Source organism: Hyla sarda, chromosome 7, assembly GCF_029499605.1.
Source record: "Hyla sarda isolate aHylSar1 chromosome 7, aHylSar1.hap1, whole genome shotgun sequence".
Classification (NCBI taxonomy): domain Eukaryota; kingdom Metazoa; phylum Chordata; class Amphibia; order Anura; family Hylidae; genus Hyla; species Hyla sarda.
The window spans coordinates 227,080,956-227,106,066 of record NC_079195.1 but is presented as its reverse complement, the minus strand read 5'-3'; the positions used below and the strand labels follow the sequence as shown (position 1 = coordinate 227,106,066).

At 43.2% G+C, this 25,111-nt stretch overlaps 1 protein-coding gene across 5 annotated transcripts in view; it reads left to right on the top strand.

Annotated features, from left to right (window-relative positions):
• FGGY (FGGY carbohydrate kinase domain containing) overlaps positions 1-25,111 on the top strand; it is a 207,520-nt gene that overhangs the window by 38,453 nt on the left and 143,956 nt on the right. For all 5 annotated transcript variants that reach the window (XM_056532944.1, XM_056532945.1, XM_056532948.1 and 2 more), the window contains exons 5-6: positions 7,048-7,136; positions 21,130-21,245. In XM_056532944.1, the coding sequence (XP_056388919.1) occupies positions 7,048-7,136; positions 21,130-21,245 (205 nt within the window). The remainder of the gene's footprint in view (positions 1-7,047; positions 7,137-21,129; positions 21,246-25,111) is intronic.

The window sequence follows — 25,111 nt, the reverse complement described above, 5'->3', positions numbered from 1 at the left end:
CTCCTGAGATATGGCTTACCGAGTACTTTTGTTAATTGGCTTAAGATCTTGTATGCAGGGGCAGAGAGTTTCCCACTGGTGAACGGGTGGTCTGGCCACTCTTTTGGAGTGGGGTCTGGAGTCCGTCAGGGTTGTCCTTTGAGCCCGCTGTTATATGTGTTCGCGATCGATCCCTTCCTTAGGAGGGTGAGTTGCGGACCGTTGGTGGGAGTCGGGATGAGTTTGGCGGAGCCGGGGGCCATCCAGGGGGTAGTGGCGTACGCCGACGATGTCACTATTTTCGTATTTTCGAGAGAGAGGGGGTTGATGTGGTGATGTCGGAGGTGGAACGCTACTCGGAGGCATCCGGGTCTAAGATCAACCGGGATAAGTGTGAGAGTCTCTGGCTGGGAGGGGGGGATCCCACGTTTGATCTCCCGGACACCCTTCCAGGGCCCCAAGAATCAGCAAAAGTCTTAGGCATCACATTTGGCCAGGATGATTATCCCACCAAAAACTGGGATGGTAAGCTCCAGGATGCCACTCAGAAGGTGGACCAGTGGAAGGGTTGGTCTTTGACCCTCAGGGAAAGGGTACACCTGATCAAATCGTACCTGCTCCCCTTGTTTATCTATCTGGGCAGCGTATGTATCTTGCCAGAGGCTTACTACACTAGGATCTACAGCCTGTTTTTTCAACTGTTATGGGGGAACAGGATGAACCTAGTCAAGAGGGAGGTTACGTACCGCACGAGGAGACTAGGGGGTTTATCTATGGTAAACCCTGTGGTGTTCTTAACAAACACCTTTTTAAAAGCTAACATCTCAAACCTCTGGTCAGAGAGGGCTCCTCCGTGGGTACTCTCCTGCAGGGAATGGTTTCGGCCTTTCTTCCAGGAATGGGAGACAGGAGGGCAAGTGAAGGACCTCCGTACGCCCCATGGATATCTTCCGGCTTACGCTACCCCGACTCTGAAGGCGATACGTCGGTGGGGTCTGGGAGTGTGGGAGATCAGGACCCAGTCAAGGCAGTTCCTTGACAAACGGGTTCTGTTGACCCACTTCCAGAGGCCTCTGGCACTCAGGGACTGCCCAGGTCGGGATCTGAGGGTGGGGTTGTACCTTTTAAACATGAAAAGGATCCCCCAGAAGTTTTGGGACTTGGCCTGGCGCTGCTTTCAGGGGAAGCTATATGTAAGGGACAACCTGAAGTGTAGGAGCTCTGATGACCGGGGGTGTCCCCGAGAAGAGTGTGGGGACACGCTGGAAAGCATGGACCATTTCCTGCTTCATTGTCCCTTTAATATAAGGGTTTACAACCGGGTGGGCGCTTCCATCGGCTGGAGTCAACTTGCCGGCCTTACCTATCCAGAGTGGGCTTATGGGGCATTCAGGACACTGGGTGGCCGAGACCGGGGCACTTTATTCTTAGTTAGTTTAGTGGTTAGGTACTACACGTGGAATGCACGGTGTTTAGTGTCGACCCAGCAGAAAATCCTCTCCGAGGTGGAGGTCTGTAGGAATATCACCGGTGACCTCGGGAAGATCAGGTCTTTGGAGTATGGCAGTCTTGGTACCAGTAGGGCTTCTCTCCTGTGGAGAGGGTTTTCTTTTGATGTGCCCTAGGTACTAGATCTTTTGGGTAGAGTACCTTTATTTTGGATAGGGGAAGTGTGATAGGGATAGAGATAGGGTGAGAGTAGGGTTAGCTTTAATGGAGGGATAGAATTAGGGAGAATTGTAGGGGGAGTTAGGAAAAGAGTTAAAAATTATTTTGGTGTATCAAGTCTGCCATCCTTCTTTCTGGTGGTGGGCTAATGCATGTGCACGCTAGCTTTTTTGTTTTGTTTTAAGCTGATATGGCATGAAGGGCTTACAGGCGACCAAACTTGGGCCTAAAGTGGGTTGTGGTTCAGTGTCTGTTAGTTAGTATGTATAAGTTTGTGTATAAGTTGGTTGGGTGGAGTGCTAGGTGGGGAGGGTGTATTTGTGGGTGGTGGTGTGTTTTCGTGTTTTTGGGGGACCTGACATGGGTCAGTTAAGGACAGAACTTTGTAAACTGTAGAGGAACGGTATGGACTCTGACCCATGTGCAGGAGGGGTGGTGTGGGTGAGGGCACAGTTCGAGTGTATGGATTTCCTGTTTTTTTTTTTTTGTTTTTTTTTTTGTAGGTTTCTGTAAATAGGGTGCATATATTTATGTTTATATACTATAATTTATTAATTTCTATTAGTGATTTTGTATCTATTTGGTTTTGTATCTACATCGTTTTATATTGTCTCATATTATAGTTATGGCAGTCGGACCAGTTGTTGTGTTATGTGTTTTTGTTTATTTATTTAGATTTTTAATTTTTATATTTTTTATTTATTTATTTTCCCCTTTTGTTTTGTTTCCCGAGTATGGATGGTTTTGAGTCACAGCCAGGTAGTGCTAATTTTATGTTTATGTTTAAGCCAAGTTGTGCTGTTTATTTTTATTTATTTATTTCTTTATTTTTATAATTATTATTTATTTTTTTTTTTATTTTTTTTTATTTTTTACCCCCCCCCGAGTATGGATGGTTTGAGTTACAGCCAGGTAGTGCTAATTTTATGTTTATGTTTAAGCCAAGTTGTGCTGTTTTTATGTTCATTTTTGGTATGTGTGTCAGTGTGTTTTTGTTTGTTTGTTTTCTTTTTGCTTTGTAAAGCTGGGCTGGCCGGTTAGGCAGGGTTTTGTTTTTGATTTATATTATAGCTGGTTAAGCTTGTTTTTTGTTGTATTGGATAAGTTTTGTATTTTTATAATAAAAAGAGTGTCAGCAGAGAGCACTGTGGTCAGACTGGAAATAACTTCACAAATTTCTCTGTATTATACAGCAGCTGATAAGTACTGGAAGGCTTCAGATTTTTTTTTATAGAAGTCATTTACAAATCTGTTTAACTTTCTGGCACCAGTTGATTTGAAAACATTTGTTTTCCATTTGTTTCCGCCGGAGTTCCCCTTTAAGCCAGCCAGTACATGTCCGGGCCCGTCTGAAGTTTGCTAGTGAGCATTTGGATGATCCAGAAGAGGATTGGGAGGATGTCATATGGTCTGATGAAACCAAAGTAGAACTTTTTTAAAACTTTAAAACTCCTCGTGTTTGGAGGAGAAAGAATGCTGAGTTGCATCCAAAGAACATCATACCTACTGGGAAGCATGGGGGTGGAAACATCATGCTTTGGGGCCATTTTTCTACTAAGGGACCAGGATGACTGATCCGTGTAAAGGAAAGAATGAATGGGGCCATGTATCCTGAGATTTTGAGTGAAAACCTCCTTCCATCAGTAGGAGCATTGAAGATGTAACATGGCTGGGTCTTTCAGCATGACAATGATCCCAAACACACTGTCCAGGCAATGAAGGAGTGGCTTGGTAAGAAGCATTTCAAGGTCCTGGAGTGGCCTAGCCAGTCTCCAGATCTCAACCCCATAGAAAACCTTTGGAGGGAGTTGAAAGTCTGTGTTGCCCAGTGACAGCCCCAAAACATCACTGCTTTAGAGGAGATCTGCATGGAGGAATGTGACCTCTGTCATTGCCAACAAAGGGGATATAACAAAGTATTGAGATGAACTTTTGTTACTGACCAAATACTTATTTTCCACCATAATTTGCAAATAAATTCTTTAAAAATCTGATTTCATGGATTTTTTTTCTCATTCTGTCTCTCATAGTTGAGGTTATAACCTATGATGATAATTACAGCCTCTCATCTTTATAAGGGGGAGAACAGGCACAATTGGTGGCTGACTAAATACTTTTTTGCCCAACTGTAATACCTAGACTGTGCAAAATTAGACTAGACAGCCTAAATTTGACATTCAGGTATCTAGAAAAGCTGGGTGGCATTCCTTATGGTCACATGACGCTATTCTCGTCACCCAGCTTTCCCATGAATGAATTGCACAGAAGGGGGCGGCTGACGGACTCGCGGCCAATGTTGCGGAGGCGCTGGAGGTTCTTTCCCACGTATATAATAAATATTACGGCTCTTAGAGCGGACACAGGAGGAATATATCACTTTTAATGATAATATCATTCAGATCCATTTTCCGGATACGTTCTGTGGCGACATAAAATCTGGTCTGTGGAAATCAAATGTCCGGCCCATCTGCTGCGCTCCAGCCGGGGTTCCCCCCCTCCCCCCACATCTCTGATAGCCGGGGCTGGCACAGGAACAGAGAGACCTCACAATTAATATGTTGGCTGCGCCGATTATCTATAGGACGCTGCGAAGTCCATCCCCGTTATCGCCCCCGTGTAATGTGGGAACGGATCCCGGAGACAAAGGAGAAGAGGCGGCGCAGCAGCTCAGCTGATAATGTCTTATTATCTCACAGAGACATAACTAGCGGACACTCACTCCATCATCTCACATGACAGCTCCGATGATGATGATATAGAACAGAATATTGACGGCTGCTTATTACTTCTCCCCCCGGCTTAACCCGAACTCTGGTCACATGACTCCTCCATAGCTATCCATGTTACTTAAAGAAGCACTGCGTAAATATATGTATGTATTATATATATATATATATATATATATATATATATATATATATATTTATTTATTTATTTTTGCTTATATAGTGCACCATAAGCTATTATTAGAGAATAATGTAGAGCAGTGGTCTTCAACCTGCGGACCTCCAGATGTTTCAAAACTACAACTCCCATGCTGGGAATTGTAGTTTTGCAACATCTGGAGGTCCGCAGGTTGAAGACCACTGATATAGAGGATCCAGTTTATGCCTCCGAATACGGTTTTCTGACCGGACCTAGAACCGTGGTTTACCACGGTTTTAGGTCCGGTCAGAAAACTGTATACGGGGAAAAAATGAGACAACCGGAGTCATCGTTTGACTCCGGTCGGCTCATTGAAGTGAATGGGGTTCGGGCTGGATCCGGCTGGGATACGGGAGCGGACAGTTTTCGCCCCTTCCAACCGGATCCAGCAACCGTACACTACAAACGTAGTGTGAAAGCACCCTTACATAATATAGCATCAGTGCCATTCACACAGTCTGGGGCAATGTGCAAGTCAACTTAATGAGCCAAGTGCTGGAGGACACACATGCTCAGTCATTGTCCCCATCCATATAATGAGCTGAGTGCTGGAGGACACACATGCTCAGTCATTGTCCACATCCATCTAATGAGCTGAATGCTGGAGGACACACATGCTCAGTCATTGTCCCATCCATCTAATAAGCTGAGTGCTGGAGGACACACATGCTCAGTCATTGTCCCATCCATCTAATGAGCTGAGTGCTGGAGGACACACATGCTCAGTAACTGTCCCATCCATCTAATGAGCTGAGTGCTGGAGGACACACATGCTCAGTCACTGTCCCATCCATCTAATGAGCTGAGTGCTGGAGGACACACATGCTCAGTCACAGTCCCCATCCATCTAATGAGCTGAGTGCTGGAGGACACACATGCTCAGTCACTGTCCCCATCCATCTAATGAGCTGAGTGCTGGAGGACACACATGCTCAGTCACAGTCCCCATCCATCTAATGAGCTGAATGCTGGAGGACACACATGCTCAGTCATTGTCCCATCCATCTAATGAGGTGAGTGCTGGAGGACACACAGGCTCAGTCACTGTCCCCATCCATCTAATGAGCTGAGTGCTGGAGGACACACGTGCTCAGGCACTCCCCCTTCTACCTAATTTGCCGAGTGCTGGAGGACACACATGCTCAGTCACTGTCCCCATCCATCTAATTATCTGAGTGCTGGAGGACACACATGCTCAGTCACTGTCCCCATCCATTTAATAAGCTGAGTGCTGGAGGACACACATGCTCAGTCATTGTCCCCATTCATCTAATAAGCTGAGTGCTGGAGGACACACATGCTCAGTCATTGTCTCCATCCATCTAATTATCTGAGTGCTGGAGGACACACATGCTCAGTCACTGTCCCATCCATCTAATGAGCTGAGTGCTGGAGGACACACATGCTCAGGCACTCCCCCGTCCATCTAATTTGCAGAGTGCTGGAGGACACATAAGCTCAGTCACTGTCCCAATCCATCTAATGAGGGGAGTGCTGGAGGACACACATGCTCAGTCATAGTCCCCATCCATCTAATTATCTGAGTGCTGGAGGACACACATGCTCAGTCACTGTCCCCATCCATCTAATGAGCTGAGTGCTAGAGGACACACATGCTCAGTCATTGTCCCATCCATCTAATGAGCTGAGTGCTGGAGGACACACATGCTCAGTCATTCTTCCATCCATCTAATGAGCTGAGTGCTGGAGGACACACGTGCTCAGGCACTCCCCCGTCTACCTAATTTGCCGAGTGCTGGAGGACACACATGCTCAGGCACTGTCCCATCCATCTAATTAGCTGAGTGCTGGAGGACACACACATGCTCAGTCACTGTCCCCATCCATCTAATTATCTGAGTGCTGGAGGACACACATGCTCAGTCACTGTCCCATCCATCTAATGAGCTGAGTGCTGGAGGACACACATGCTCAGTCACTGTCCCCATCCATCTAATTAGCTGAGTGCTGGAGGACACACTTGCTCAGTCACTGTCCCATCCATCTAATGAGGTGAGTGCTGGAGGACACACATGCTCAGTCACTGTCCCATCCATCTAATGAGGTGAGTGCTGGAGGACACATATTCTCATTCACTATCTTCAAAGACCGGTCCTCTGCTTACTGCATTGTAGCCAATAGAAATAGCTCTCTGCTTGTCAGGATAGGAGCAGAACCTCAGCAGTATAGTTGAGAAGAATTCTTCTGTAGGGAGAGGGACTGATTTTTAGCTGCCAGAGGGTGAAGGAGATTGATTCTCTTCAGAGCTGACAACCAGCAGCTCCTAAGCAAACACTTTTGTTAAATATTTTCTTTTCTGCTATAAACATCCTTCCCATGAGCCCTCAGCCTTCATTTTACACACTCTTTATTGTGGGAGGAGCTTTCTCTGATTAACCTATTGATTAATTTAAAGTAGAGGAAGGGAAGTGACTATTGCTTTGGGCTGATTTTGTCTTTTTCTGTTCTTTCAAGAATTTAGGTGAGGAATGCTGGGAGAAGGCCGGACACTTTTTGGATCTTCCAGATTTTTTATCGTGGAAAGCAACCGGGTCTCTCACCAGGTACACTCACATTTTTTTTATATAGATGTATATACATGAAGTGTGAATGCTCCTCCGATTCCATCTTCAGGGTGGAGTACAGACTTTATATATTCTCCTCAGCCCTTGGCTGTCCGGGCATGCTGGGAGTTGAAGTTTTGCAACATCTAGAGGTCCACAGTTTGAGACCACTTCTTTAAAAGATCATAAGGAGCAGAAATGCAGCTGGAAATCCTCTCAATATTAATCCAGATTGATTAGCTCACTGAGGGATCTGGTTACAGCTGCCTATAGAAGTCTTCAGAGAACAGAGGTGGGAGGGGACGGGGGTTTGAGTAACACAAGTTAAGAGTCACACAGAAAAGCAGGTGAAAGCTCTAATAGGTGTTATACCTCCACAGGGCTAAATTCACAGCTAACACTGCCCAGTTCTGCTCTATAATGTCCTCCATGCTACTGCTCCTTGTGCGCTATAGAGATATAGGGGAGCAAATAGTCTTCCATGTTAGGAGTTGAAGTTTTGCAACATCTGAAGGGCCACAGTTTGACACCACTGTTCTAGTACCACCTATTGGAGGTATTTTTCCTTTAAGCAGCCTCCATTAGGTGGCACTAGAGAGGCGGCATGACTTGATGCTTTCACTAGCGCCCATCATTCAGGGCCCTTTGACCAACATTTTCTCTTATGGGGGCTTTATGGGGGGGACATAACCTTTTTAGGCAAATGAGATTTTTTTTTTGTTTTGTTTTGTTATCCCAAAATGACCCTTAATACCCTACACAGGGGAGGATATCCGAGGCTCAGACAGGACCTGGTGCTCATTCTCTTAATTCTTTCCCTTTTGTTTCAAGATCTTAGTTCCTGATGAGGAAATTCAATCCGAAACGTTCAGGTCTTAAAACCTTAAATCCTAAAATGTTGTATTTCTGAAACCGAACCCTTCTCTGATCCAAAAACAACCCGAGATAATCATCATCATCCATCATCCCATTGATCTCCCTAAAAGGCAAACAAATGTAATACCCCAAAACCGAGAGATTAGTAGCGGGGGGGGGGGGGGGCGGCGGAGGCGGGCGGGGTTCTCCTTATAACAGATGTGCAGAGGTAATAATAAACCTTCCACCTCTCACTTCCCTGGAGTGGCCTTAATCAAATTATGGGGGATTTTTGACTGAATTTAGAACTTTCTGCCTCCATGTTTTTTTTTTTTTTAGACTTCTACGGAAGAATTCATTTTTGATTAATCTTTCCGTGCGCTGTAATTTTTCCGCCGCCGTCGCAGGTTACATTGCAAGATTTGCTTTAGACTCGATGCTCTTTAAAGGTGGAAGCCAAAAACAACAATTTCTCCACCAGGGAAAAATAAGCTATAAAAGTTTGGAGGAGGTTAAAAAAAAAAAAAAGTTCGAATGTAATTGGTTTTCATTTCTATATCAAAAAGTTTTGTGTAATTTGAGGTTTTTCACAAATTCGGTTATCCGTGACTTAATATGTTCTGTATGGAAACTGACATCAGGGCGAGAACAATGGGCTCTTGGATGGCAGATCCTGGGGGTCCCATTAATAAAAGGAAGATAGATCAGAGCATTGTAGCATTTAAAGGGGTTATCCAGGAGTAGAAAAACTGAGCAAATTTCTTGAAAAAAAAAATAAAATAAAAACGCTCCCCGTCTGTCTCCAAGTTAGGTGTGGTTCTGCAGCTCAGTTCCATTGAAGTGAATGAAGCCTAGTTGTAATACTACACCCAACCTGGGGACAGATGTGGTGCTGTTGTGAAAGAAATTAGCTCTGTTTTCTATTCCTGGATAAATCCTTTAAAGGGGTACTCCCGTGGAAAACTTTTTTTCTTTTTTTAAATCAACTGGTGCCAGAAAGTTAAACAGATTTGTAAATCACCTGTATTAAAAAATCTTAATCCTTCCAGTACTTTTTAGGGGCTGTATACTAAAGAGAAATCCGAAAAAGAAATGCATTTCCTCTGATGTCATGACCACAGTGCTCTCTGCTGACCTCTGCTGTCCATTTTATGAACTGTCCAGAGCAGCATATGTTTGCTATGGGGATTTTCTCCAGCTCTGGACAGTTCCTAAAATGGACAGCAGAGGTCAGCAGAGAGCACTGTGGTCATGATGACATCAGAGGAAATGCATTTCTTTTTTTGATTTCTCTTTAATATACAGCCCCTAAAAAGTACTGGAAGGATTAAGATTTTTTAATACAAGTGATTTACAAATCTCTTTAACTTTCTGGCACCAGTTGATTTAAAAAAAAAAAGGTTTCCACGGGAGTACCCCTTTAATCCAAGTTCTTGTTTTTTGCAGAGATCCTGAAAATAAATAAAAAAGAGTTTAAAACTAAGGTTCTAGATGAGAATCCAGGTTCCCCACCGGCCCAGGGCACTAATCTGATCATCTGAGACCTTTATTTCACCACTTATCAGATCTGAACAGTTTGTGGCCTATCAGATGACAGACAATCTGAAATATGCTGCTTAATTTGCATATTGATTCACTATAAAGTGGGTTCCGGATTATCGGAATTTATTCTGAATTTTTAGATTGATGGTTAAATAGTCTAGAAATGTAAAAATAATCATCAGGGGTTCCCAACGTTTGAAAATCCTCTTGGCAAGAGGAAGATAGTTATCTTCCGGGCATGCTGGGAGTTTAAGTTTTGCAACATCTGGAGGGCCACAGTTTGACACCACTGTTTTAGAAGATCACAAAGAGCAGAAATCCAGATAGAAATACACTCAGGATTAATCCAGATGGATTAGCTCACTGAGGGATCAGGTTACAGCTGCTTATAGAAGTCTTTGGAGTCTGTAGCTGAAAGCTCTAATAAGTGTTATATCTCCACAGGGATAAATGCCCAGCTTTAACTGCTCAGTTCTGCTCTATAATGTCCTCCATGCTGCTGCTCCTTCCGAGGGTGCACTATAGATATAAGGAAGCAAATAGTCTGTCATGTTGGGAGTTGAAGTTGAAGTTCTACATCTTGACTAGTTATTTGCACTAGGGAGATTGTTCCCGATGTTTGGAAATCCTCTTAGCAAGGAGGAAGATATTTATCTCTCTAGTACAGTGGTGTCAAACTGTGGCCCTCCAGATGTTGCGAAACTTCAACTCCCAGCATGCCCTGATTCAGCCTGTGGCTCAGCAGCTGCCTCAAATGAAAACTACATGTTGGACTATATACTAGTATATAGTATAGGTCAGTGTTTCCCAACCAGGGGTGCCTCCAGCTGTTGCAAAACTACAACTCCCAGCATGCCCGGACAGCCAACGGCTGTCCGGGCATGCTGGGAGTTGTAGTTTTGCAACAGCTGGAGGCCCTCTGGTTGGGAAACACTGGTATAGGTTATGGCGCAACATTCCGGTAGTTGGAGGATTGGTTGGATAAATACCGGCCGTTATATAAAAAATACCGGCTGTGCTGGTAAAATACCGGCCAGGTGGCAACCCTAGGCTCCATACAGGAGATAGCAGGGGCCCCCGGCGCTCGGATCCCCCGCAATCGAAAACTTGCGGATAGGTGATATATATATATATATATATATATATATATATATATATATATATATATAATATATATATTTTTCTTTTCTTCTGATGAGATGGAAGACTAGCGAGGAGTCTAAAAAAAACTTCACTAAAGGGTAAAAAAAAAAATGTAAAAAAAAAAAAAAAAAATGTAAAAAAAAAAAAAAAAAAAAGAGCCCGCCATGTTGTCTGGTATTTTAATATTTTTTTTAACAAAAGCGCAGCGTGTGTTTTCAGCCTATGTACGCCTCCCTCGTACACAGGCTCGGAGGGTCCGGTATTATACGGTCAGAAGCCGCACAGAGAAGATGCTGGGGAGCGGCCGCAGAGATATTGCTGGCAGGCGGCCATGATGGCAGCCAAGTATGAAGTCATCCTCCGATCTCGGCCTCGGCAGTGATTCTTAATGTGACAAAGCAATGGCTGCTCCATAAAGAATTAAAGAAGGTTCTGTGGGAAGCGTTCTCTCTCTTAAGACGAGTTTCGATATTATGTGAAATCCGACCCCCCCCCCCCCCCCCTCCCCCTCCATCTTACCGGCGGCTTTTCATCTCGCTATCTACAAGATACGAAACCCGAGATGTTCTCGCAGCGTCCGTCTATTCTCCAGGAGTGATCTCAGGGATGGTCCGCGAGGATTTTCTTCACTTTTTTTACATATCTTATTCTGGGTTCTGGAGAGTAGTCGTTGTAAGATTAAAAAGGCGAATTTTGCGCATTTCGCGGACACCTGGGCCAAGCCCCCTTTTCCAAGTGGAGTCTTAGGCCCCTTTTCACACTACCTTTATGTTCCTGCAAAAACTCCCGTCATAAAGTCCATAAAACGGCCATTAAAAAATCCCATGGGCTCTTTTGAACATCCTTCAGCACCGGTTATGTCCCGCTGTGACTAACGTCCGTTATTTTTGACGGTGCAAATACCGGCGCATGCACTCATTTTTTGTTCCGTCAAATATAACGATGAAATAACGGACGTTAAAAAATGTAACGTTGAAGTCTATGGGTGACGGATATTCCTAAATGACATCCGCTTTTGTCCGTTATTTTTATGTTCCGTTATGATCCGTTATTGCTACTGAGCATGCTCAGTACAGCATCACAACCAGGAAGTCACATGGAAAAAAAATAACGGACATAAAATACCGTCAGAATTGGTCATCAGTTATCATCCGTTGTATTTCGTTATTTCATCCATTTTTTCATGACCCGTTATTGCTGAATAACGGGTGTCAGAATGCAGGAATATAAGGGGAGATTTATCAAAACCTGTCCAGAGGAAAAGTTGCCCAGTTGCCCATAGCAACCAATCAGATCGCTACTTTCATTTTTAAAATGGCCTGGGGAAAAAAATGAAAGCAGCGATCTGATTGGTTGCTATGGGCAACTGCACCACTTTTCCTCTCCACAGTTTTTGATAAATCTCCCCCATAGTGTGTGAAAGGGACCTTAAATGATATTTTGGCGCACGGTATGCATTTAATTTTTCTAGGAGAAATTTGAATTCTTTAGGTTAATACATTTTATAGTTTTCAGGATCTCTGCTTGCTGTCAGGAAAAGGAAACATCATGTTTATACTAACCAGTGTTTCCCAACCAGTGTGCCTCCGCCTGTTGCAAAACTACAACTCCCAGCATGCCCGGACAGCCTTAGGCCAGTGTTTCCCAACCAGTGTGCCTCCAGATGTTGCAAAACTGCAACTCCCAGAATGCCGGGGAATTGTCATTTTTCAACACCTCGAGAGCCAACTGGGGGTCCGGGTATGCTGGGAGTTGTAGTTTTGCAACAGCTGCAGAGCCACTTGGTGGTCCGGGCATGCTGGGAGTTGTAGTTTTGCAGCAGCTGGAGAGCCACTTGGCTGTCTGTGCATGCTGGGAGTTGTAACTGTACAATAGCTACAGAGCCACTTGGCGGTTCTGGCATGTTGGGAGTTGTAGTTCAGCAACAACTGCAGAGCCACCTGACCGTCTGGAACTACAACTCCCAGCATACCCGGACAGCCAACGGCCATATGATTGACTTGTAATGGATCTGGCTGATTAGCGTCTTTGCTGCCTCCCGTCAGTCTGTGTATAAGGGCCCCAAGCTGACGCCTCCACAACTTATGGCCAGAGGAGTTTCGATTTTGACTCGTACACAGCAGAGTCTGTTACTCCGTCCCCATTATTTAAAGGGAACCCGTCACTAAGACTTGGCCTATGTAGCCAATGGCAAATTGTAACGCATCATAATATAATATAACATTTCTACCATGATAGTACGCCTGCAGTCCCGTCCAAAAATCATAGGAAAATCACTTTTAAAATTGGCGCATGTTGTGTGTAAATTGCGTTGCGAGGAGTGATTATGTCACATATGCCCCGATAAATCAAGCACCACGCTTAGAACAGTGGAAGGATGAGGCCCCTGCACATTCATCAAGAGGCCCCGGCCAGAGGAAGAGTGAGCGTCTCTCTGCAGCCAGGACCATGCCACTGCTTTTACCACCTTACGCCCTGCAATAGGGTATCCTACCCCAAATAGGCATCCTCTAAGTATGTACTATGGAGAGCCAAGCTGTGAAGCCTGTACCTCACTTGGGGGGGTGCAGACCCCCAAAATTACAAAGGAGGTTGCTGAGACCACAGGAAGGTCTTCAGTCAGAAGAGAGAAGGCTGAACAAGGGCCCTTCTGCCAGAACAGTGTTTCCCAAACAGGGTGCCTCCAGCTGTTTTAAAACTACAACTCCCAGCATTCCCCGATAGCCTTTTGCTGGGAGTTGTAGTTTTTTAACAGTTGGAAGCATGTTAAAGGAGATATCTCATGGAAAAAAAAATATATTCCCTATCCGCAAGTTTTAGATTGCGGGGGATCCGAGCGCTGTCTCCTGTATGGAGCCAAGGGTTGCCACCTGGCCAGTATTTTACCAGCACAGCCGGTATTTTTAATATAACGGCCGGTATTTATCCAACCAATCCTCCAACTCCCGGAATGTTGCACCATCACCTATACCAGTGTTTCCCAACCAGAGGACCTCCAGCTGTTGCAAAACTACAACTCCCAGCATGCCCGGACAGCCGTTGGCTGTCCGGGCATGCTGGGAGTTGTAGTTTTGCAACAGCTGGAGGCACACTGGTTGGGAAACACTAGCCTAAGGCTCTCCATGAATTCTGGGAGTTATAGTTGCGCAACAGCTGGAGGCACACTGGTATGGAAACACTGGCCTATGGCTGTCTGGGCATGGCGGGAGTTGTAGTTTGCAACAGCTGGAGGCACACTGGTTGGGAAACACTAGCCTAAGGCTCTCCATGCATTCTGGGAGCTATAGTTGTGCAACAGCTGGAGGCACACTGGTTTGAAAACACTGGCCTAAGGTTGTCCGGGAATGCTGGGAGTTGGAGTTTTGCAACAGCTGGAGGCATCCTGATTGGGAAACACTGGCCTAAGGGTGTCCGGGCATGCTGGGGGTTGTAGTTTTGCAACAGCTGGAGGCACACTGGTTGGGAAAATCTAGCCTAAGGCTCTCCGGGCATGCTGGGGGTTATAGTTTTGCAACAGCTGGAGGCACCCTGGTTGGTTGCACTAGACTCTTATTGAGAAAGGACCATACCATCCCCTTTACCACCTTACGCCCTGCAATAGGGTATCATAACCCAAATAGGCATCCTCTAAGTATGTACTATGGAGAGCCATGCTGTGTACCTCCCATGTGCAGACCCCCCAATTACAAAGGTTGCTGAGACAACAGAAAGGTCTTCAGTCAGAAGAGAGAAGGCTGAACAAGGGCTCTTCTGCTAGAACAGTCTATCCCAAGCAGGCTTCCTCAAGTTGTTTCAAAACTACAACTCCCAGCATTCCAGGACAGCCAAAGGCTGGAGGCACCCTGGTTGAGAAACCCTGCACTAGATTCCACCACCTTATGCCCTGCAATAGGGTATCGTAACCCAAATAGACTGCGTCTCCAAAGTGTCCGCCCAGATGACAACTTACTAGAAATGTACATACAGCGCGCGCCATTTAATGTTATATTATGGTGCATTATTATCATTCTATAGGCCAAGTCTTAGCGACAGGTTCCCTTTAAGATTATAAGCCACCGATCGTTTCCCATTCGCCGTATTCGCCGCCGTTTAGGGAGTAACATACGCCGTCATTGTCGTCCGTCCAAACAGAAAAATATTTACTACGCCTGTTCTGCCAGAAACGTAAGAACCAGAAGAACATTTCTGACACTTCATCAGGGCCGAGGTGAGAAGCCGCTACGTAGAAGAGAAGACTTCATTGTGTTCATAGGACGGGAGGACGAGAAGCAGAAAGAAAGACCTTAAAGGGGTACTCCGGTGGAAAACTTTTTTTTTTATCAACTGGGGCCAGAAAGTTAAACAGATTGGTAAATTACTTCTATTAAAAAAATCTTAATCCTTCCAGTACTTATTAGCTGCTGAATACTACAGAGGAAATTCTTTTCTTTTTGGAACACAGAGCTCCCTGCTGACATCATGAGCACAGTGCTCTCTGCTGACACCTCTGTCCATTTTAAGAACTGTCCTGAGTAGGAGAAAATCCCCATAGAAAACATATGCTGCTCTGGACAGTTCCTAAAATGGACAGAGATGTCAACAGAGAGCACTGTGCTTGTGATTCAGCAGAGAGCACTGTGTTCCAAAAAGAAAAGAATTACCTATGTATTATTCAGCAGCTAATAAGTACTGGAAGGATTAAGATTTTTTTTCTAGAAGTAATTTACAAATCTCTGGCACCAGTTGATTAAAAAAAATAAAGTTTTCCGCTGCAGTACCCCTTTAAAGGGGAACTCCGGGGTCTTTGAGCCCATGATGCCAAAATATAATACAGTGTAATTTGCTTCTATTACCTCCGTGCGCCGCATTGTCCCATTTTCATGCACAGAACCGACACCCGAAAGTGCCGTAGTGCAAGAATTTTTATTTTACTGTTGGTATAAGTCAGTTTTTCCCAATGTATGTGCCTCCAGCTGTTGCGAATCTATAACTCCCAGCATGCTCGAAGCGCCAGGTCGCTGTGCAGCTATTGAAAAACTAAAGCTCCCAGCATGCCAATCAGCCAGGTGGTTCCCAGCTGTTGCAAAACTACAACTCCCACCATGTTCAGACGGCCAGGTGGCTCTACAGTTGTTGCTGAACTACAACACCCAGCATGCCCTAACCACCAAGTTGCTCCCATCTGTTGCAAAACTACAACTCCCAGCATACCTGGACCACCAGGTGGCTCTCCAGATGTTTAAAAACTATAACTCCCCGGCATTCTGGGAGTTGTAGTTTTGCAACAGCTGGAGGCAAACTGGTTGGGAAACCTGGCCTAAGGATGTCCGGGCATGCTGGGAGTTGTAGTTTTGCAACAGCTGGAGGCACACTGGTTAGGAAACACTGGCCTAAGGCTGTCAAGGCATGCTGGGAGTTGTAGTTTTGCAACACCTGGTGGCACACTGGTTAGGAAACACTTGCCTAAAGCTGTCCAGACATGCTGGGAATTGTAGTTTTGCAACAGCTGAAGGCACACTGGTTAGGAAACGCTGGCCTATGGCTCTAGGCATGCTGAGAGTTGTAGTTTTGCAAAAGCTGGAGGCACACTGGTTAGGAAACACTGGCTTAAGGCTGTCGAGGCATGCTGAGAGTTGTAGTTTTGCAACAGCTGGAGGCACACTGGTTAGGAAACACTGGCCTAAGGCTGTCCAGGCATGCTGGGAGTTGTAGTTTTGCAACAGCTGGAGGCACACTGGTTAGGAAACGCTGGCCTATGGCTCTAGGCATGCTGAGAGTTGTAGTTTTGCAAAAGCTGGAGGCACACTGGTTAGGAAACACTGGCCTAAGGCTGTCCAGGCATGCTGGGAGTTGTAGTTTTGCAACAGCTGGAGGCACACTGGTTAGGAAACGCTGGCCTATGGCTCTAGGCATGCGGAGAGTTGTAGTTTTGCAAAAGCTGGAGGCACACTGGTTAGGAAACACTGGCCTAAGGCTGTCCAGGCATGCTGGGAGTTGTAGTTTTGCAACAGCTGGAGGCAACCCTGTTAGGAAACACTGGTATAAGTTATACTTCTGTTGGGGGTAATACATGTATTCTGCCCTGGGGGTAAGTAGGGGTAGTTACAAGTCTTAGCAATGTATCTCGTGTATCCCTGACTCTTTGATGGTCGCTGTCGTGCAGGTTAAGTGATTTGCGCTGTCGTGTTTCGCAGACGGATATTTCTCATCTCTTTACTGACTGTACGTTTCACGACTGCCACATCAAAGGCGATAATATCACCTCGCCGCCCTGTGACCTCCCTGAGTGCGCGGTGTTGTGTTCGGCCTGTCGGGGGCCTGTAACTACCATCACAGATCAAGAGCCAGGACTTTAAAGGGTATCTGAGGCTCGCGGGTAATTCTCACCTTAATGGCGACTTTTTTTTTTTTTTTTTGCAAAGTCACCTGATACCAACAATATACAGAAAACAATGTCGAGAAAAGGTAGACGTGATCAATACAACACAAAGGGTGTATGGCTCCTCCTATATTCCAGGGGGGGTCACATACATTAAAGGGGTATTCCAGGCAAAAACTTTTTTATATATATCAACTGGCTCCAGAAAGTTAAACAGATTTGTAAATTACTTCTATTAAAAAATCTTAATCCTTCCAGTACTTATGAGCTTCTGAAGTTAAGGTTGTTCTTTTCTGTCTAAGTGCTCTCTGATGACACCTGTCTCGGGAAACGCCCAGTTTAGAAGAGGTTTGCTATGGGGATTTGCTTCTAAACTGGGCGTTTCCCGAGACACGTGTCATCAGAGAGGACTTAGACAGAAAAGGACAACCTTAACTTCAGAAGCTCGTAAGTACCGAAAGGATTAAGATTTTTTAAGAGAAGTAATTTACAAATCTGTTTAACTTTCTGGAGCCAGTTGATATATATATATATATAAAAAAGTTTTTGCCTGGAATACCCCTTTAAACAAGCCTTTACTAGTCAGCGACTACAGGAGGAGGGATATATGGAAGCACTTGCTACTTGCTTGCTAACCTACAAAACAGTGTTTCCCAACCACAGGGCCTCCAGCTGTTGTAAAACTACAACTCCCAGCATGCCCGGACAGCCTTTGGCTGTCCGGGCATGCTGGGAGTTGTAGTTTTGCAACAGCTGGAGGTATGCTGGTTGGGAAACACTGGTATAAGTTATACTTCTGTTGGGGGTAATACATGTATTCTGCCCTGGGGGTAAGTAGGGGTAGTTACAAGTCTTAGCAATGTATCTCGTAAAACAATGGCCACAGGCTGTCCAGACATGCTGGGAGTTGTAGTTTTGCATCAGCTGGAGGCACGCTGATTGGGAAACACTGACCTAAGGTTGTCCAGGCATGCTGGGAGTTGTAATTTTGCAACAGCTGGAGATACACTGGTTGGGAAACACTGGCCTAAGGTTGTCCGGGCATGCTGGGAATTGTAGTTTTTTAACAGCTGGAGGCCCACTGGTTGGGAAACACTCATTTAATGAGTAGAGGGGCCTAACTATTCCCTGAAACTTGATGTCAATGGTGAGATGGGTCAGCCATGTTGAATTTCAATTGCCCAAGTCTTTTTCAGTGCTGTCTGGCAGCGGCTTACCCCTTCTCTCTCCATTGAGAAGACATAGACATTCATCTGTGCAGAACGTCCATGTGCATGGAGAGATCATGAGAATGATCACCTATTTGAGGTGTATGGGCCCCCTTTAGACTTTCGATGTATTTTAAGGTCATGACCTCTCTCGCTTTTCAGAACAGATGACGCAAAAATTTCCATCTATAAAAAATTGCGTAAAAACCCAAATAACGTCGGAATTTTCAGGGCTCAGCCGCCCGGTATCAACACCCTCGTCGCACGAAGTAAAATAAGAGATTTCTTTTTATCCCTGGCACCACATCCGTCTATAATTGAAAACTTGCAGCGGCTGAAATTCTCCTCCGGCTCGCGAAAAACCCAAATTTCCTTCTAAGCGGCCGAGGATTCCTGAATATTAATCCCCGTCTCATGTCCCTACTTAACTCCGCGCATACCCTCGGTATAAGATGCTCGCCGCTTCCTCCCGAGACCAGATCTGCTTGGTGATGTGAGCACATTCTGGATCATTGGGAAACCACAGGATACGCCGTGCCGCCGCCACCGCTGCCGCGCAGATTACTGTGTTCCCTTTACTACGGTTAAATAAGGGGAAATTATTATTTTTTTCCTGCTGACAAGAATGAATTCAATGTATATAGTTCTGCTTCTTAAGATTAAGTAACTAAGTAGCTGCAGGACGGAAGAGCAATGCACCCGTTCCCAGTTTTGGGTCTTAAAGGGGTACTCCGTTGCTAGATATTTCATCCCGTATCCAGGGATCCGTGTCTAGCCCAGGATCCAGCGGTATACCTTCTGGGGGTTATAGGCTAAACCTTGCCCTGGCGTCACGAATACAAGGAGTTAATGCCATCTGCCCCTAGGGTAACAACAACTGCCCTGCACCACACACCCCACCACCACACATTCGTGTCTATGGGAGGGGGCGTGGCGTGACATCAAGAGGGGGCGGGGTATGAAGTTACGACCACAGCCTCCGAACCCAGCGCCAACATATGCCGCGGTGTAGACACCCATAGGGTCCCATTGTAATAAAATGTACACTCACTTTATTAGGTACACCCATTTGTTTGCTTGTTGACACAAATAGTTCATCTGTCAGTCAAAGTGGCAGGAACTCAATACATTAGGCATGTAGACATGGACAAGACAACTAGGAAAGCATAGCATACCCTGTCATATCACAGAAAAAAAATAATAGTTCTATGTTTTACTCACTAGGTCATGCAGATGCTTTACATGTCTTTTTTTTATGTGTCTAGTTTCTGTATTTGGCTCACGAATCCCTCGGTTCTGCTGCTCACTCATTCTGACATCCACTGCTCAGGAAGGGGTGTGTCCAAGGTGACCAATGAGCCCGCCCTCACTCACCATGCATTCACTTCCTCCCTGAGTCTGCTGTGCTGGGTCTCTTCATCCAATCACTGCAGGCTTATCTGTAACCCTCTCCTCTCTGTTTTCATGCTGCAGTCTGATAGGACAGGAGTGAGCACAGAGGAGTGCTAGACCCGCCCTCACTTCCTGTCTGTGCTTCAGTTGGGATAGAGATGATGCTGCAGCTTGACAGGATTAATTTCTGAATGGTATGGGGACCCCTAGTGGCCTTTATTATAAGAAACGGTGCAGAATTCTATGCAGCATATGCACCAAATTTTTCATGTACTCCCTCAGTGTAAACCTGTGATTCCCAACCAGTGTGCCTCCAGCTGTGTCAAAACTACAACTCCCAGCATGCCCGGACAGCCTTTGGCTGTCCGGGCATGCTGGGAGTTGTAGTTTTGGCACAGCTGGAGGCACACTGGTTGGGAAACACTGGTGTAAACTTATGTTACCTTAGTTCAGTGATTCCCAACCAATGTTGCAAAACTACAACTCCCAGCATGCCAAGATAGCCTTTGGCCAGTGTTTCCTAACCACAGTACCTTGAAATGTTGCAAAACTACAACTCCCAGCATGCCTGGACAGCCTTAGACCAATGTTACCCAACCAATAGGCCTCCAGCTGTTGCAAAAATTACAACTCCCAGCAAAACACTGGCCTAAGGCTTTCCGGGCATTCCTGGAGTTATAGTTGTGCAACAGCTGGAGGCACACTGGTTCGGAAACACTGGCCTAAGGCTGTCCTGGCATGCTGGGAATTATAGTTGTGTAACAGCTGGATGCCCACTGGTTTAGAAACACTCGCCTAAGGTGTCGCAGGTTTGCAACAGCTGGAGACACCCTGGTTGGGAAACACTCATTTTGAGAAATGCACCCATATAGTGATAAAGATGCCCCCCCCCCCCCCAAAAGAAATAAAATAAATTACTCCCATACAGTGGTGCAGTTATGAGAGTTGTAGTTTTGCAACAGCTGGAGGCACACTGATTGGAAAACACAAAGGCCTAAGGCTGTCTAGGTATGCTGGTAGTTGTTTTTTTGCAACAGCTGGAGGCACACTACCTTAGTGCTGAGTGCTGTCTCTTCCTGCCTGTATGGTATCTGTCTGATATAAATGGAGCGTGGGGAGGGGTAGGCTGCATCAGATTCCGCCCCAATCGTACACAGAAACCCATTAGCACCTTTTATGTGGAGTCTCCATTCTGATATTTCTAAATTTGTCAGAATCATAAAAGATGTATGGAGACGACTTGTTACTTTGTCTCCTTGGCTTCTGTTCACATTATCCACAGTCTGGTGAACAAATTAAATAAATCATGTTGTTAAGGAATATTACACAAAGTGTCTGTATGGAGGAGGAGTCCGGAGTCACGTGACGCCGGAGCTACATATGTGGCATTCAGTGTCCTGTCCTATATAACAGATATCGTTATTATTAAATATTATAATTACATAATAACAAAAGTTCAGACACTTTCTTATATATTTTGTGTCTCTGTGTTTAGATCCCTCTGCACTCTGGTCTGTAAGTGGACGTTTTCCTCAGATGGGGGATGGGATGACAGTTTCTGGAAGGAGATTGGTCTGGAGGATATTATAGAAGACAACTACTCAAAGATAGGTAAGAATTAAAGGTTCTTTCTTTTATCTCTGATACAATGCAGCTGTTGCAAAACTCCAACTCCCAGCATTCCCGGATAACTTTAGGCCAGTGTTTCCAAACCAGTGTGCCTCCAGCTGTTGCAAAACTCTGACTCCCAGAATGCATGGAGAGCCTTAGGCTAGTGTTTCCCAACCAGTGTGCCTCCAGCTGTTGCAAAACTACAACTCCCAGTATGCCCAGAGAGCCTTAGGCCAGTGTTTCCCAACCAGTGTGCCTCCAGCTGTTTCAAACTACAACTCCCAGCATGCCCGGACAGCCTTAGGCCAGTGTTTCCTAACCAGTGTGCCTCCAGCTGTTGCAAAACTCCAACTCCCAGCATTCCTGGGCAACCTTAGGTTAGTGTTTTCATACCAGTGTGCCTCCAGCTGTTGCACAATTATAACTCCCAGAATGCATGGAGAGCCTTAGGCTAGTGTTTCCCAACCAGTGTGCCTCCAGCTGTTGCAAAACTACAACTTCCAGCATGCCCGGACAACCAGGCATGCTGGGAGTTGTAGTTTTGCAACAGCTGGAGGCACACTGGTTGGAGATCTTTTTAGTGAAACAAAGAAATACTTCAGAGAACATCTATTTTTAGGGCAGATACAATTCTGTGTAACATGTTATTTGTTCGTTTGGGTTATCAGAACTGAGCAGCAAACGATGTAACGTCTCTATTTCTTCTCACATATGCGCAGAGACACAAACCGTCTGGAGCTTTGACTTTATTTATATAATTTTTCGCAAAAGGAAAGGAAATCTGTACAAGAGGGAAGGAAGTTGTTAAGAAAAGGGGAAGCGGAGAGCGAGCATCTGCTGGAGTGTTTAGGTCAGCACCGCTCCAGTTCTGCTCCAGATTATGTCCATAAAGTTCAAAATAAACTGAAATAAAGATATCAACACTCAGCATATTAACCTATAAAGCTGTCACCTTCTCCTCTGCAACATCATATATTGTATTATACACAGAACATTACTCGTCAGAGCGTCGTCTGAAGGACATTTCATCAGTCCCTGCGCCATTAGGCAATACACAAGACATCCAATGAAGCATAAACATATACAAGAATATAACTACTATAATACTGCCTCCTATATACAAGAATATAACTACTATAATACTGCTCCCTATATACAAGAATATAACTACTATAATACTGCTCCTATATACAAGAATATAACTACTATAATACTGCTCCTATATACAAGAATATAACTACTATAATACTGCCTCCTATATACAAGAATATAACTACTATAATACTGTCTCCTATATACAAGAATATAACTACTATAATACTGCTCTTATATACAAGAATATAACTACTATAATACTACTCCTATATACAAGAATATAACTACTATAATACTGCCTCCTATATACAAGAATATAACTACTATAATAGTGTCTCCTATATACAAGAATATAACTACTATAATACTGCTCCTATATACAAGAATATAACTACTATAATACTGCTCCTATATACAAGAATATAACTACTATAATACTGCTCCTATATACAAGAATATAACTACTATAATACTGCTCCTAGATACAAGAATATAACTACTATAATACTGCCCCCTATATACAAGAATATAACTACTATAATACTGCTCCTATATACAAGAATATAACTACTATAATACTGCTCCTATATACAAGAATATAACTACTATAATACTGCTCCTATATACAAGAATATAACTACTATAATACTGCTCCTATATATATAAGAATATAACTACTATAATACTGCCTCCTATATACAAGAATATATCTACTATAATACTGCTCCTATATACAAGAATATAACTACTATAATACTGCTCCTATATACAGGAATATAACTGCTATAATACTGCCTCCTATATACAAGAATATAACTACTATAATACTGCTCCTATATACAAGAATATAACTACTATAATACTGCCTCCTATATACAAGAATATAACTACTATAATACTGCTCCTATATACAAGAATATAACTACTATAATACTGCTCCTATATACAAGAATATAACTACTATAATACTGCTCCTATATATAAGAATATAACTACTATAATACTGCCTCCTATATACAAGAATATATCTACTATAATACTGCTCCTATATACAAGAATATAACTACTATAATACTGCTCCAATATACAGGAATATAACTACTATAATACTGTTCCTATATACAAGAATATAACTACTATAATACTGCCTCCTATATACAAGAATATAACTACTATAATACTGCTCCTATAAACAAGAATATAACTACTATAATACTGCTCCTATATACAAGAATATAACTACTATAATACTGCCTCCTATATCAAGAATACAACTACTATAATACTGCCCCCTATATACAAGAATATAACTACTATAATACTGCTCCTATATACAAGAATATAACTACTATAATACTGCTCCTATATACAAGAATATAACTACTATAATACTGCTCCTATATACAAGAATATAACTACTATAATACTGCTCCTATATATATAAGAATATAACTACTATAATACTGCCTCCTATATACAAGAATATATCTACTATAATACTGCTCCTATATACAAGAATATAACTACTATAATACTGCTCCTATATACAGGAATATAACTGCTATAATACTGCCTCCTATATACAAGAATATAACTACTATAATACTGCTCCTATATACAAGAATATAACTACTATAATACTGCCTCCTATATACAAGAATATAACTACTATAATACTGCTCCTATATACAAGAATATAACTACTATAATACTGCTCCTATATACAAGAATATAACTACTATAATACTGCTCCTATATATAAGAATATAACTACTATAATACTGCCTCCTATATACAAGAATATATCTACTATAATACTGCTCCTATATACAAGAATATAACTACTATAATACTGCTCCAATATACAGGAATATAACTACTATAATACTGTTCCTATATACAAGAATATAACTACTATAATACTGCCTCCTATATACAAGAATATAACTACTATAATACTGCTCCTATAAACAAGAATATAACTACTATAATACTGCTCCTATATACAAGAATATAACTACTATAATACTGCCTCCTATATCAAGAATACAACTACTATAATACTGCTCCTATATACAAGAATATAACTACTATAATACTGCTCCTATATACAAGAATATAACTACTATAATACTGCTCCTATATACAAGAATATAACTACTATAATACTGCTCCTATATACAAGAATATAACTACTATAATACTGCTCCTATATATAAAAATATAACTACTATAATACTGCCTCCTATATACAAGAATATAACTACTATAATACTGCCCCTATATACAAGAATATAACTACTATAATACTGCTCCTATATACAAGAATATAACTACTATAATACTGCCTCCTATATATAAGAATATAACTACTATAATACTGCTCCTATATACAAGAATATAACTACTATAATACTGCCCCCTATATACAAGAATATAACTACTTTAATACTGCTCCTATATACAAGAATATAACTACTATAATACTGCTCCTATATACAAGAATATAACTACTATAATACTGCTCCTATATACAGGAATATAACTACTATAATACTGTTCCTATATACAGGAATATAACTACTATAAGACTGCCTCCTATATACAAGAATATAACTACTATAATACTGCTCCTATATACAAGAATATAACTACTATAATACTGCTCCTATATACAAGAATATAACTACTATAATACTGCCTCCTATATCAAGAATGCAACTACTATAATACTGCTCCTATATACAAGAATATAACTACTATAATACTGC